Genomic DNA, 16,523 nt, shown 5'->3' on the forward strand with positions numbered 1-16,523 from the left:
AACAACTTTATACTCCGCAACATGCCACCAAAGCATTTCACTGATAAGGAACAAGTGCCTTGAACCATAAGTTTATAATAATCCTACATTTTCTAGGAAAGAACACCATGTACTTTTTAGGCCCTAAGCCATTCACCTGCATGGTACCATTCTGTACCACCATGATCTACCAAAGCATAAGCTTAGAAAGAAACCACCGTAACGTAGCCAGGTATAACTCAGAAACATTTTTACCTCCAACTTCAAATAAGCCGCATGTATACAAAAATTGTTCAGAGAAAGACAAATGAAAGATACTAGAAGTAGGGAAATGCCATTTAGCATGTGCACAAAGTGTTTTGTCTCTCTTAAGAGCAGAAGAGAATAGCCATCCTCTAAACTCCTACTATGCAGAACATCCTTACGTTTCGAAGAGTCCACAGCCAATAACAGCATGACGTTTTCAGACATAAGGGCTCTTTTACAGTTTGTGTACTGACAGAACTGCACGGTTTCACTGAACAGTTCAAAAACATTGCTGTACCAACACAGTCCAAGAGCAGACACAAGTACAGTATTCACGCTCATGTGCGACTATGGGAAAATAAACTACACAGTCTACACACTGAGCTTCTGGCTTACTTCAATAGGAAAAGGATAGAAGGATTACGTTAAAAACAAAAGAACTAACCAATCTCTCATCTTTCAAAAGAATACAGTCTTTCAAACAGTTATGCAAGCAGTCAGCGGCTGGAGGAAAAAAGGAAGAAAGAAAAAAAGAATGAGGATGCAGAAGGAGCTTACCATTACGGTCTTCAGGTCTAAGGCTCTTCTTTGCAACTTCTGCCAGTGCCCCAATGCCAAGACCAACAGCTAATCCTTTAAAATAAGAAGCAGGTCAGAGTGAAAATACTTTTCATCTTAACTACATACAGAAGCATTTTTTTTTTGTAATTAATCTTAAACAGCATTATCGTAAGTACAGCTGCAAAACAGCTTGATTAGATGGCAGCCAGGTGTCATAGGCCTGGCCAGTCCGGGATGGCCAGCTTTTATAAAGCACACTAGGCACTACTGAGAGCACTGTGCTCTGGCTCAGGTCATGCTGAAGACTCAAATTGTGGGGTTCAGAAGAACAGAGGAAAGAATAGACACCCCCCATCTCCCCAGCTCTGCATCACCACGATAAGAGGAAGCAAAACTATATTCAGATAAAGCCCTTCAAAAGGGTATGATCCTATGATCCTACTGTTTAAACATCCACGTTTGTTTGTACTCCTTAGCTGCCTCTGACTTCAAAGTGCTCGTTACAAGGCCTTTGCATGGACTGCACGCAGGGCTGCTTCCACACCATCTTATCTTTATGAGGTGGTTTACCTTCACACCAACCTTCCAATTTCCATTGCACATAGACATTTAAAGGCATAGAGCAAAAGACAGAAATGTGTAATAAACAAAAATCCTTTTACATAATGCCACGACTTTAACTTTACACTACACAGATTTAAAAGCCCTTAACAAAATATTTTTAGTGTCTTTTCCATGATTTATGGTACAGAACTAACAACTTCTGAAGACTCTTCAATAGTGCCAAGCTACGCACGACCACTGAGTAAATATCTTTTGCACTTAAAATTCAGTCATCTTCAGTCAAATAATTTGTTTCACCATTTCAAACTATGGTATGGAAAAATAAAATAAATAATGGAAGGATGATATTTAGTACTATAAATGCAGCTACCAGTAGTCACTCCAGCTGCAGCAAGCAGCATATGAAAACGTACAAATGTGACGAAGTTCAGCAGTGCCTCACACCACAGAAACGTGAGCTCAGTAGGGAGAGCAAGAAAAGCACTGGAGAAAAAAAAAGCATCCTTAATTGTTCCAGCAACATGTTCTTTGCTCCCAGAACTCTGCTGTCCATGTAATTCTGCCCCCTGTTAATAATACGTTCATCACCTCGCAATGCCTTCATGTCACAGCAGAGATCAGTATTCCCTAGTACATCTGGGGACAATGAAAAATATGCAATGAGATAAACAAGGAGGAGGGATAATTCAAGTGTGAGGGCCATAATGCCAACAGCATGGGAATTCAGCTTTCTGAACCCCAGGAACAGTTACATGAAAACTGCTTTTGACCTCCTCAGCATCTTTTTAACTTACTTGACCTTGACCACAAAAACAAACAACTCAAATCCAGTGAGGACTGTCAGTAGCAAAGAGAGGCAGACAAGTACTACCTTCCTCGGCAGTCAGAGACGATAAAAGAGCAACAAAGACAGGATGAAAAGTGCAACTTCATTCTGACTAAAGGCTAAGAGCCGTAATTGTAATGAAAAAGCCCTAATCAAGCTCTGAGCCAAACAGTGTGTTTGTGGGAAAGCACCTTTCTATCAGCAAGCTTAACACAAAAATAGAACCAACAACTGCTTTAGGAGGAGCACTGTCACAGCCAGCCATCAAGCAGTCTGTGCAGATGCAGGTGTGCAAACTCACCTCCAAAGTTGGCAAGCCGCCCGATCCTCGTGACAGGAACCTTTCGCTCCCGGGCCCGTTCGCTTAGCTGCCGGAGAAAGACAGGGCAAAGGAAAAAAAAAAAAGAAATCCACAATGAACTGGGTATACAGTCAGTTACCTGCAAATACAGAGTGCAACTTCAAGAACTCTTGAAGAGCATATCTGTGCTACAGAAAGCTCTTCTTGAGCACCAAGCCTAATACACAGTGGGAGATTTTCAAATGAGCACACTGCAAAATACTGCCACCAAACTCAAAAATACATTAAACTAAGAAATGGACAAGAGTGGGAAAGACAGAAAAGCCGAAAACCACATTTAGAAACCCCATATTCATTTTTTACCTCCATAGCCCTTAAGTTTTGAACTTGGAGAAGCAGTACAATCTCAACCAATGCCACACTCTCTTCTACGCACGCAATTAAAACTCTTGGCAAGTCATCAGATTGACAGGACCGCAGATGATTTCCCCGCAAAACAGCCAAAGCAGAAGCATACAGTTTCACTGAAGCAATACCCTGAGTAAGTGAACCCACAGCAGCACCTGATGCTAGGTTTGTAGGAGGCAGGTTAGAGCAGAAGGCAAGTACCTCCACTGTGAATTCTGCTGTGGGTTTTGTGTGCTGGCTCGTACAAGGGCATAGATCACAACTGTTGCTTCAGGGCTCTATGCTACTCTCCCATCTACCAACGCTGAGGACAACATTCCATCCATTTCTAGGAGGACCACAAGACAATGCAGGAAGCCACGGCCTTTGCTGAGAGAAGTTTAGGTCCAATCCATTCTTCATGGCCATAGCAAGACCATTAGCTAAAGGAGACAGAGCCTTTCAAGGAGAAGACAGACCCTTCAGGGCAGTCTTCAAACCACAGTAGCCTACAAACTGTCCATGCCTTCTCAACACTTCACCTCAAAAACTGGGATGAAATACAGACCCTTCATTACTGCATCAATACACTGAGTCTTCACAGTCCAGTGAATTAAAGAAGAACTCCTGTCAACGTGAAGTTTAAGCCTAACCCTGCATAGGCATTTTTAACATCCTCTCACATCAGAATGTTGGATACAAAGGGAGTAGGTGTGAAAGGAGAGTCTGAAAATCAACTACCAGAATAGATGTCATAGAAATCTGGATTAAGAATCGCTGGCACTTCTATCTTTGCCTCCCCAAAAGGGAATTTCAGAAAAAGAAAAATATAAAAACACAGGAGAAAGTGACTTATGGATAATCCAGAATAGTAACAAGAACCTATAATTAAAACAAATACACACACAAACATACACATACCATCTGTTTATAGGGTTTCTGCTCAGTTTTGGCCTGTCTGGCTTTGTCAATATCTTCAGCTGTTAATCCACCAACAGAGGAATGATCTTGGTGAAAAGCCCTATTTTGTCCAAAGACAGCAGCAAAAGGATTTCCAGGGTCCCTAAAGCCTCCAAATAACCTTGCATCCACTTTGGGAGGGAAAGGCTTCTGACCCAGGCCAGAATCTCCAGTCTCACCAACGTTTTTAAAAGGTCCATTTGTAGTGTAAGAGTAAGCAGGGCCTTCACTGCTGTGTTCATGAGGCTTGCTGGGGGCAGCAGAGAAGTCCCTCGAAGCATCTGATGGCTCTTGTGCCAAGAAGTCATAGTCTTTCCCAAAATCCTCACCGAGATCACTTAAGTTCTCCTGTTGTTTGCCCAGTTCCTGTAAACAGTAATAGAAATACTTGAAGTAAAGAACTTAAAACCTGCTCCCTACTCATCCATGGTCCTCAGAAAAGGGCATGCAGCTTGGCTCAAAGTCAAATAACTAACTTGTTGAGACTCTGTCACATTCATAGCATAATACAGGAAAAAAAAAGGAAGAGATGCTGAGGACACCTGGAACTACTGGCCATCTTCCAGCCCCACTGATGCGGGCAAATTCATTGATAGATTCTCAAACACCAGTACCTGGAGATGCCCCAGTCAACACAATTTTAGTCCTCCTGTGGTCAGGTAAACAGTCAGTGCATTTTAGACTCTCTCCTAAACACTAAATGCATTTCCTGTCCTTACAAAAAAACCACCACCCGAATGTCTTCATGATTATTCAGCAGGTCTCATGCTATTCTGAACTTCAACTTCACAGCAAGGGCAGGGGAGAAATCTGTTTACAGATAGGGACTGTGGCCAAGCACTGACTGATGATCTTGAGCAAGAAGGCTTCTCTACTTTCATAGTTTTAAATTTAAAAGCAGGTCAGACAGTCAAGAGAAATGAAATGCATTCACTTAATGTAAAAGCTTTCCTCTCCAAAAGAGAAAAATATTGTCGCTTCTGACTGCAAATTTCTTATAAAGTTCTTTTGGCAGCAGCTTCTCAAGCAACTTCTACTCAGAATGCAGTGTGAGAGTTCTTGTAGGTGTTTTGACATTGACCTCTCTTGTGTAGAGAAACATGCACAGAAACAGAAGAATATTCTCTCCCTTCCTGAATGCAAAAGGAAGACAAAGGCAAAACAAAGTATTGTCCCCATAAAGAAACAAACTCAGGGTATTTCTCAGGACAAAGCTATTACAAGCTTAAATAGAAATAAGGTAACAGACACAGGTTCTAGGACTGAAGCCTAAGGAAGCTGCCAGGACAGCCCAAGCTTACTGCATAAAATATCATTAAAACCTCACCCATTAGCTTTTGTTTTAAAATCATTATCTGAGCCACACTGTTGTTCTAAAGGATGATTACTCTTGATGTAGATAAGTTCTTTCCCGAGGACAAGCCCCACTTTTTCCAAGAGATGGCAACACAGCAAATGTGAAGCTCTTATAAATGCACCATCCTTGTGTCTGGTAAGAGAAGCTACTGCTTAAAAAAAAAAAAAAAAAAGTCTGGCTTTCCTTATATTCCTCATTTGCAAGCCTGTTCTTCTGAAAATCCAGCCTGAGCTGTGAGTGAGGAACACGTGAATATCTGACCTATTCTGAAACACATTACTTGTACCAATCCTGTAAAGAAAGGAAGCAACAATGCCAATAAATTCCAAGAGCTCATTCTCTCAGTCAAAGCAGAGGTAATCAGTTACTGAAGTCTGAAGGAGACTTTAAATAACAAAGCTACTGGCCACTCTTCCTTGATCTTTGACAAGATTAGGTAAGCAAAGCACACTGCATTGTCAGCAGGCCTCAAACACTGAGTAATGGAAACCAGTATGCTCCACAGTAACAATAACCATCCCCTTACACTCCTGTCCAAGCATCTATGGCATACAGCTGAAGTCCTGGACAATTCCTGGCACACTCCAACATCTGTATTAGTTGTTTTAGTAACTCAGAGAGCTAGGCTTATGACAGGATTTCCTCAGCTCTACACAGCACAGGGAGTACCTGGAGCAAAAGCCAAACACCATACTAGACTGCACATTAGAAGATTTCTTACCTGCACTTTCCCCCAGGCAGAACTAAACTGCTCTTCAGCAGTGGCCTGGAGACTTCTTGCAATGGTAACTGCATCGCCCCCAAGGATCACCTGCCGCAGCTGTCCTGCTTGGGTTTCCAGGACTGCTTTACTGAGCTTTGTCAAACCTCTCATGACCATGATGGCATCTCCCGCCATGACTGAACTTTTTCTCTGCTGAAAAAAAAAAAAAAAAACCAGAACAAAACAAAACAAGGTAAGAGGTCAAGGAACAAGTTCACAACTATGTTCACGTTACCTAAGAGCTAGCGGCATATAGCAGACAATCTTGTTTCACTCTGGCTACCAGCCACCGTGAGATTTGTTTGCAGCTCAGATAACACTTTGGCCAGCCTGAATGACAGCTAGTTAGCCGTCACCTTACCAGGCAAGGTGAGAACTCTTCTTAGGACTATCCATGAATTAGGACAGCATTCCAGGATTTCACGCGAATATTTAAGTTGCCACTGACCAGAGGAAGCAAAGACAGATACACTTCAGCAACACCGCAAAGATGGTCTTAATTCTTTCCAAATATTTAAAAAGCATTAAAAGCATTAGCATTTGACCTTTGATTACCAGGACATGGAACACGTTCTCAGCGACTGATAGCACGGATGAAGTGTACCGACAACTGTCACATCCCATTCCTGCCCCGGAGTCATGCCTGCTCATTTTACACAGCCAAATTTCTTCACCCTCACATCAATGAGTAAGCTTTGTCTGTCCTCCAAAGGTTGTCCGCTCAGTCCTCAACTCACACTACTACTTTTAGTTGGAAACTTAAGTAGGCTCAGAACACTCACCTACCACAGTCGTGCACTCAATTTGAAAGTATCACACTGTGATGCTGCATCTTTTTATTCCACATCCCTTCCTGTTTGAGAGGCACCGTCTCAGATTCCTTACAGTTTATCAGTTTCAGTATCTTCAGATACAAAGCAAGCACTGTAGGATGCAGGACAGTGTGCCTGAGAAGAACAAGTCACACCAACTCTTTTACCTGCATGAGAACTAAGCTCAGGCTCAGGACACTGGCTTTCCTTCACGTCTGTGGTTCATGTAAAAGAAAGTCAGGAGTGGCCAGGATATGCCTTAAGTATACAGAAGGGAGACTTTCACCTACTTATTTCATTCACCTCTGAGCATTACAAGGCCACAGATTTAAGTTATTTCCTAGGTAGGTACACAGACACCAATTCATTTTCAGAAGATAACCTTTCAACATCTACATACAACAAACATAAAAGTTAACACACTGAAGTGGTATGAGCGATACTAAGGCAACAGTCCACACGGCATTACATCCTGCTGCAAACAACAAGCAACCTTTCCAGGAAAACAGAGCCTGTCTCAGAAACGTGTCCTATAGCTGAATTTTGTAAGCACGTTAGGCAAATGTAGAGTAAGCTGTGGTGTCTGGAGTATTTATCTAGCAACTGTTAATCAGTGATCAAAATCAGAAACAATTGCCGTAGCCAGGAAGTATTACACACTACAGGCTTTGAAGAGTGGTTGTTAGAAGGACAATCAAGTGTTAGCAGCATATCTAGGCTAGAGTTAGCTCTAAAAATGAAAATGAAGTCCACCTAGGTCATTATTCTGTGGTTAACCTAACGACTCCTGTCCGTAAGCTACAGACCTATAACAACCGTTACTTCTGAATGCCTGCAGCATTTAACCAATAGTTTAATGCTGCATAATGCACTTTTTAAACTTGAAAGCTCCCTGTCAGCTAAGGAAATTATTTTTTCTTCAATAGAAAAGCAATAAGCACAAGTAAGAACAGGAAATATGAAAACTGGAAGACACGAAGCATGTACTTCCAAGGCAGAAGACTGATACGTAACCCCAACAGTGTACACAGATTAAAACCCAGTGCAGGCTGGAGGTAAAGGATTTTTTTCTCCCTTACACTAAGCTCTGTTTATGATACTACTAAATCAATAAAAAGCAGCTTAAGCAAGCTTTATCAAAGTGATTTAAAGGAGTCATTTCAAACAGAATCGGCTCCAGCATCGGAAGTCTGTATCACACTTGACTTGTCTCCTGAGGACTATCTAGAACTGGCAGAGGAGGGCACTTTCTGCATGCATACAGACAAGTCATCACATTTGCACAAGTTGTCAAAGTGCCTGCAAAGCCGTATCAAAGACAGCTGACAAATGTCAGTCAAGAGCTATTTTCCCAGCATAGGCCGTGTCACAGTTCCCCAGTTTCTACGGAAAGCACTCCCACCTTCAAGCAGCACGTGATGGAGGAGACCAGAACAAAGCCACCCACGGACACCAGACAAGATCCACAGTGGGGCAGAGAGAAGGCAGAAAGGCTGATATGGGTTAGATACCACCCTGGTAGGTAAATAGCTTCCTGACATCACGTGAGTCTTTGAACCCTATTGTAATGTCACACAACTAAACCAAGTAATAAAGCAAGCTGCCTGGGATGCTCCCGAGTGCAACGCCCACCCACCTAGCAAGTCACTTTCCTTCGATGAAAAACGACCTTTCCTTCCTTTATCAGCATGCCAACTACCGGACTGCAAGATTAGCAAGTATAACATGACACTCAAGCACAGTAACAAACAGCCTCACAACAGAGAGCTAACAAATGCTGTTTATGCTTTTTTCAAAACACTTCTCCATCGGTCTCCCTTCTCTTCCCCATGCTGGCAAATGCTCTACAAACATACAGACTAGACCGACTCCTAGACTTTTTTCCTCCCTAATCCTGAACAGCCAAAAATCTTATTCATAGTATACATACAAATACATATACAAGACAAAAATTAAAGCCAAGGAGATTTCTAACTGTACAGAAATACACCAGAAATATTTTTGAAAGTCTTCTTCCAAAAAAAATACAGCTCTCTCAGTGTAAGGGAATTATTTCTCTACCATCAACAGTATGCTACCCACACAAGAAGGAAGCTCATCTACTGTCAATTTAAACAAACTCCACACACACACCCCACTATACAGTAGTTTTGCAATAGCCCACATTTCTTTCAGGTCTCCACAAAATTTTAACTTCCCTCTTTATCTCCAACTTCTCTTTTAAACAAACTAATCACAGTAAGGCAGATAATTGCATGCACATGAAGAAAATAATTTAAACAGTCTCTATGTGTTCTGCCACTCCATTATTTCTGTTATCGCAATCACTGCTATCTTAGTTGTATCTACACAAGGGCTATAATCCTGGCAACAATGTTAAAACCACATCATCAACACTAGACGGATTGTTGTACCAGTATGAAACAAATAACCAAAAAACAAAATTAAAATCCCACAACCACAAGATATAGATCCCACAAGACAAGATACACGTCACCAGCTATTCAGCACATTTGTTTCGTGGCCATAAATCCAGCAGGAGACAATAACTTCAAAGTAAGCATTCCATTTCTTTTCATGTTTTGCTGTAGCAGCCTTTTCATGTGCTCCTTTCACTCATGGCCTTCTTCAGTTCCACCACATACCTCCCTACCAATCTTCTTTATACCAGATTTCCAGGTCCCTGCTTAGACATGTTTTCATTAGCTGGATTCCCTGGGTTGCAGCTGACCCACTCTTCAACCATACTGGGCACAGAGAAAACAGCATTTTAAGAGGTTGCCATCATCCTCATCATCCTTTAAACTGAAGACCTACCCTGCTTCTCTTTCATTCTTCCTGCTCTCCATACCTCACTGCAACTCTTTGAAAGGGTAGATAATTGCAGGACAAGGGAAAATGGTTTTAAGTTGAAGGAGGGAAGATTTAGGTTGGGTATCACGGGGAAGTTCTTCACTATGAGAGTGGTGAGGTGCTGGAACAGGCTGCCCAGAGAGGCTGTGGATGCCCTATCCCTGGAGGTGTTCAAGACCAGGTTGGATGGGGCCCTGGGCAGCCTGGTCTAGTATTAGATGTGGACGCTGGCGGCCCTGCCTGTGGCAGGGGGGTTGGAGCTTGATGATCCTTGGGGTCCCTTCCAACCCAAGCCATTCTGTGATTCTATGATTCATACACACTTCAGCTCCAGAAGAAATTTGTTCCAAGATCCGGCCTATATTCCAAGGGTCCCTACATTTGCCTCTTGCCCTGTGGCTTTGATTCAAGCCTCCTTAAGCTGAGTTCTTTCAAGTCTCTGAAAGAGCTTTTAGTATTATTCTTATACAAGAGAGCTTGCCAATGCAATTTCAGACAAACACCTATGAAAGGCAGGCAGAACTTGCTTACTCTCTAATCATTGTAACAGCACTACGCGCACTGATAGAGTTGGCTGCTTGGCAGACAAATATATCTTCCCACCAAAATTCAGAAGGCTTTGCAGTCATTTATGGCAAAAGATAGATACTTCAAAATCCAGCATGAACAATTTTCCCCATAAATGGCTTAATACACAACCTAAGAGTGAAAAAATAATAATAATAAAATACTTGGACACTTTAGAAGCAAACACAGTCTGCTTTATTTTAGGCACAGACACATCAATGCAAAGTGAATGCTCTGGACCGACTGCTCCATAGACTTCTTTCTGGACGCTGCCTGGGGTCATGCAAAGGCACGGTCACAGCCACATGCCTGGAATTAACAGCAGCTCCTTCTGCCACAATCATAACCTAGAAATAATTCACTCACAATTCAGATCCTAGCAAGAGAGTGCATTCCCTCATTACAAGCTGCTTTCCTCTACTTTCCTCCACAGATCTCAACACAATACACTAATAAGTTCTGTCCCAAGCACAAGTTCTTTCCCACTTCACTGAAGCAGTTTTCTCTCTGATTTTAAGGCTACCGCTCGCTTGCTTTTCCCCAAGAATAAGCTCTGCCAGGGATTAAGTATTTGCAATGACGGGACAAATTAAAGTTGCATTTACCTCACTTGCAGCTCTTTAAAATGCACTATTCAGGCAAATAAAGATTTATGCTATTTTTACACTTTTTCTAGCTCTGTTACATCGAGGATGTAGCAACACTGGTTTGGCTCTCTAATTGGAGTATACAGTCTCTAAAACGGGACTGTCAAGCCACTAACTACAATTCATCATTTTTCTCTCCAGAAAGGTGGTCTTCTGGATGCAACGAGTGGCATGTTTGACTCCTAATGGAGGCTAATGCCTTTGATACTGGAATTATGACGCTATTTTTTTTCTATTCCCCGTTTCACCCAACACTGAGTGAAAAGAAGCACTTACAGTCCCTCTTCCTCCAGGAACTGAAGCGGCACAAACAAAAGCAGCAGACTTTTCATTAGCTGTTCTTAGTGGAATGGATCAAAAGCTCTGTTGTGTTACCACCTAACTAATTTAATTTCACAAATAATTACGTTAATCCTCATCGATCCTGTGGAGTACTACTGTGGCCCATCTGCCACTCACACTCATCTATAACTCACTCAGTTCCAGCCAGACAAAGCTTTTCGTTTTGTTGTTTGGGCTCTTGTTTTGTTATCTATTATTTATGCATTGGGCAGTGCTTAGAATAAGCCAATGCACTGCATCCTCTGTATGGTTCAAAAGTTGCAAGTACAGGTGTAACTTTAATCATGAGTAGTTCTGAAAAAATCTAAGTTGCTTCCCACACACATGAACACTTCACTCAGCAACACAGATGATTGTTTATTAAAATAAAAACAGAGCATGACCACAAAACCTGAGAATTAAGTAGATGTCTATACTATATTTTAAGCACACACTTAAAAAACAGAACTACTACGAGTTGTATTAACACCTTTGTTTTTATGGCAAACTCGCACAAAAGCACAGTTCACAGAGTTGACAAGTTCTGAGGCATCCCTCTACCAGTGTCAGCACGAAGTATCCCTTCAAAAACAATGTTTTCCCACAATATGTAAGAATTCCAACTTGCAGTATTGATGAAAATGTTATGCTAAAGCTCTGCTGATCAAATCCAGATGTTTGCACTTTCTCAGAGCTACTTTACCATTTAGGACAGAAGATAGCACCGAACATCAGCTCCACGTTGGATGTCAACAGGATGGTGCACAGCCCCATAGCATGAAGCTCTGCACAGGTAACCAACAAGGCTGCCTACTGATTTGGGTTGTTTTTGTCTTTCCCACCCCACCATACACTCTCATGTTGTAATCGTTTTTAGTTCAAGTTTTAACCTTCTTAAAGGACACAGAATCCAATATGGAAACTGAAAACTGATACAAAAGCTATGTCTCACAAACAAGCAAGATTCCTTTAGGCTCAAATACTTCATTACTTAAGACTCTCATTTTCTTGAGAAAATAGAAGTTCTTCCTCTCTCACTGAAAGAGGCATCACTCTTCACTAGTAGATCTCAGAAAGCTACACAAACAAGATTGATTGGAAAGTCCTCTATTTTAGAAGATAGCAGGTAATTTACCCAAAGTCACACAGCATCTCAGTGTTGGACTTGGGAAAAGAATCACTGTTCTGTTCTGAGCACAACAATCCTTACAGAACACCTCCACTATAATGCAGAAAAACACTCAGATTCATGACCAGTTTGCCGAGTATCTTACTGGTATATTGTTAACAGACATATTTAAAGGATTAAACAAAGAACCAGCAAAGGTTTTTAGTCGAACACTTTAATTATAACCTTCTGGAAAACTAGATACACCCTGTAACTTTATTGTAAATCTATCTTCCTATGCGTAAGATGACCTTTTTCTTATAACCCTTTCTGCAGAGAGAGACAGAACCAAGCACGTTACATCTCAAGTCACTGCTTTAAGAAGCCAGGAAGAGGCACTCCACACATGCATCTTCAGGCAGCACAGATGCATTCTCTGCTCACACAGTGAACATAACCCCTCCGTTATCACTGTGAACAGCAGGTCAAACACCACAGCCTCCCACTATTGATCCTGGAGGTGTACATATCTATACATATCCCGTGCCTTTCAACTTTGCCCTGAAGACTAGGGTTATGATCAAATTTAGCAACTTACAAGACAGGCTATTCATAGACCCCTTAACTCACATAGTTCGGGCACCAGTAATGCTTCTCCTTCTGGCTGTGTCAGAACCTCTCTGTAAGAAGAAAAAGAATACAGGAAGCAACAAGAGGTCTGTAGGCAAAACAGAATGCTTCAAGAAAACACAAACTGATCTTATTTTCACCAGAAAGGAGGGGCTTATTGGAGACTGGCAGTTATGGCTGCAGTGACTATGAAACGATGGAGTTCAAGATCCTTAGAACAGTGATGAGGATGCACAGCAAGCTAACTAACTTCAGAACAGACTTTGGCCTTTTCACAGATCTGCTGGGTAGAGTCCCATGGGATAGAACCCTCAAGGAAAGAGGGGCCCAAGAAAGCTGGTTGATATTCGAGGATCACCACTTCCAAATTCAAGAGCAATTCGTCTCAACAAAAAGGACAACAGATAAAATTGCCAGGAGGCCTGGCAACAAAACAGAAGCCTGCAGCAGAAGCAGGGACAGGTAATCTGCGAGATACAGAGATGGTCAGAGAATGCAGGGATGGAGTTATGAAAGTTACAGCCCAAATGGAATTGAAACTGGCCAGGGATGCAAAGGGCAACAAAAAGGGCTTCTACAAGTGCCTCAATTACAAGAGAAAGACTAGGAAAAATGTGGGCCCTCTCCTGAGGGAAACAGGAGACCTGGTCACACACGATAGTGGAAAAGCTGAAGTACTGAATGCCTTCTGTGCCTCAGCAAGACTGGCCTTCAGAAATTCCAGGTCCAAGAGGTGAGGCTGAAAGGCTGGAGCAAGGAAGATGGACCCTAGGTGGAAAATGATCATGTGAGGGAATACTTGGACATTAAGAAGCCCATGGGCCCTGATGGAACCCACTCACAAATCTTTGGTCAATCATGTCAAATGAGAGAAGTGCGTAAAGACTGGAGGAAAGCAAACATCACTCCCATTTTCAAGAAGGATGGCCTGGGGAACAACAGGCTGGTCAGCCTCACCTCGATCCCCAAGAAGGTGATGAAACCATTTCCGAGTGCATGAAGGGAAATCATCAGACATAGTCAGCAGGAATTCACCAAGGGGAAGCCATGCTTAACCAACCTCGTAAGCTTCTACAACAAAATGCCCAACCTGATGGATGAGAGAAGGGCACTGGATATTGTCCTCTTGGACCTCAGGAACCTCATGGAGTTCAACAAGAAGAAGCGCCAAGTACTGTGCCTGGGGAAGAACAACCCCTGGGGCCATCCAGCTGGAAAGCAGCTCAGCAGAAAAGAGCCTGAGGGTCCTAGTGGACACCAAGTTGAATATGAGTCAGCAACGCGCACTTGCTGCTAAGATGACTGATGGTATCATTGGCTGCATTAGGCAAAGTCTCACCAGCAGGGCAGAAGAGGTAATCCATCCCCTCTATTCAGCATTTGTGAAGCTGCACGTGGAGTGGTGGGTTCAGTTCTGGGCACTCCAGTACAAGAGAAACACGGACATATTGCATGGAAAGAGTCCAACAGAGGGCCGCTAAGACAGATCAAAGGACTGGAGCACCTCTCCTAAGAGGAGGCAGAGAACTGGAACTGTTCAGCCTAAAGGAGGCTGAACAGAGATCTTATCATGTGTATAAACACCTGATATATGTGTGCAAAGAGGAGGGAGCCAGGCTCTTTTCAGTGGTGCCCAGTGCCAGGACAAAAGGCAATGGGTACAAACTGAAAAACAAAGGGTTCCATCACAAAGCACTTCAGGAGTTCTCTGAAAGAAATAATCATTTCACTTGCAGCTTACTATCCAATCTTTCCACCTCTTTCCTAGTCCCAATCACTAAGCACTTGGATTGTATCAGACTTAAATGAGGATTTAATACTCCCAAATGCCATAATTCAAACAGCAGAAGAGCTGCGACATTTCAGAATCCTACATTAAGCCCTTTTACAGTACATTTGCCCAGCACATCAAAAAAACATGACGTATGACTGGTTAAAAAGGAGACCTGAATGACAACAAAGAAGCTACATGAAGATCTAATCCATACACACAAAAACAACAACAACAAAAAAAAACAGGAGAAACTGTAGAGGCAGAACAAACACAGTAACAGAACTTCATAAGTAGAAGCCAGTGCCTGCACAACGTAAAACAGCCCTAGGACCACATTTAGTGCTACCTCTTATGCTGAGAAGTGCATCAAACACTTCGGGCACACAATAACTGGGAATCTAAGATCTTTCCTTCAGCTCCACACGTCTCTACTGACTGGCCAAACACAAATGCCTGACAAACAAGGCGTGAAAAAATAGTCCACCGCTTGCCTGTAAAAGGACTGCTGGAAGACTAGATGCCAAAACAAGTTCTGTTCTTGCTGCATAGATTCAATACGAGCTATTATTAACCTGCTCTAAATATCACAAATGAAACAAGCAGAGTTGCATTACACAGCACAGAATTCTCCTTGACCGCAACAAAACAAGGTGATGAGCACTCAGACGGCAAACATGTCAGGGAATTCTCCACATCTGACCTTTTCTTCCACTTATCACACCACTTTATTTTGGAAAGGGAGACGCTTTCAAAGCACAGCCGGTGGCCTATTTTTTTCCTCCTCTTGATTAAGACTGGCCAACGTGCAACTGTTTATTTTAAGCATATCTTATTCAAGGTTGCTAAGGTCATTGCTAACATTAAGGAAAAAGCGTTTACAAAAGGAAGAAATAAGTCCTCGGGTCTAAGAGCAAGCAGACCGGCAAGCACACGAGCCCCTGCTAAACTTTTCCTTCTATCTATGCAAAAGTGAGAGACAAAGTACTTGTGACACGGAGGAAAGACGCAAGGCCCCAAATTCTCTGTTGAGGGGACAGATCTGCCTTCAGCCTTCAACTCCAAGCAACTCCCGAACCCCTTCTGAGGCCTCTTACTGATTTACTATTGACTTTGACCATAATCTCTCTGCACTCGGTGCTAAGAATCATCTTCCATATGCTCAGAGAACACAACCCAGCTTTGCAGAGCAATCTAAAGACAAGCAACGGAAAAGATAAAGCTCAGAGGTTGATAGCTCATGCTTTACAGAAAATTAATAAGTCAGGTTATTAAAAGAAGAATCTTTTGCACCCTTTTCCTTTCGCCTTTGCTTACGCATTAAGCAAAACAACATGCTCCCTTCTCATAAAGAGATCTAACTTCCTAACTAGTTTATTTTCCCATCGAGCTGAGCGCAGAGTTCAGGCTTCCGTCCCCGCGAGGGACCGCAGAGCTGCACACCGACGATCTCCCTAGACGCAAGAGAAACCCGGCGGGCTGTGAGAAGCGGCCTTCCCACACAGCGGGCGTTTCTGCAAACGCCGGGACGGCCGGCAGCGGAGGCCGGGCACCTCGCACAGCGCCGAAGCGGTTTACGGCCGGGAAGGCCGTACCGGAGGCCCGTTTCTGCAGTAGCTCCAGCCCTCCGCGCCGTCGCCATTCCCCGCCGGCCCCCTCGCCGTCCCACCGCAGTGAGAGCCGGGTGCCGCCTCCCCGAGGCAGCCCGTCTCCCCCCCGCGCTCACCTGCCGCCGGCCCCGACGGTCACCTCCGCGGGCCCAGCGCCGCGCCGTGTGCCCCGCGCGACTGTTTACCGTCGCATCCGCCCCCGGCCTCGGGCCCGCCCCCTCCGCTCTCCCATTGGCTCCTCCGCGCCTCTCGCCCCGCCC

At 43.3% G+C, this 16,523-nt stretch overlaps 1 protein-coding gene across 3 annotated transcripts in view; it reads right to left on the minus strand.

Annotated features, from left to right (window-relative positions):
* The window catches only part of COQ8A (coenzyme Q8A), a 34,766-nt gene extending 18,253 nt beyond the window's left edge, over nt 1-16,513 (minus strand). Inside the window, exons 1-5 of one of the 3 annotated variants that reach the window (XM_021389512.1) lie at nt 16,380-16,513; nt 5,903-6,097; nt 3,786-4,190; nt 2,478-2,544; nt 784-858 (exon numbers count right to left, since the gene is read on the minus strand). In XM_021389512.1, coding sequence (XP_021245187.1) covers nt 784-858; nt 2,478-2,544; nt 3,786-4,190; nt 5,903-6,079 — 724 coding nt within the window. In that variant the 5' untranslated portion in view covers nt 6,080-6,097; nt 16,380-16,513. Of the gene's footprint in view, nt 1-783; nt 859-2,477; nt 2,545-3,785; nt 4,191-5,902; nt 6,098-12,882; nt 12,918-16,379 lie in introns of those variants that run through there. The other 2 variants (XM_021389513.1, XM_021389514.1) reach the window with 2 other exon arrangements.

Source organism: Numida meleagris, chromosome 3 (genome assembly GCF_002078875.1).
Source record: "Numida meleagris isolate 19003 breed g44 Domestic line chromosome 3, NumMel1.0, whole genome shotgun sequence".
Lineage (NCBI taxonomy): Eukaryota > Metazoa > Chordata > Aves > Galliformes > Numididae > Numida > Numida meleagris.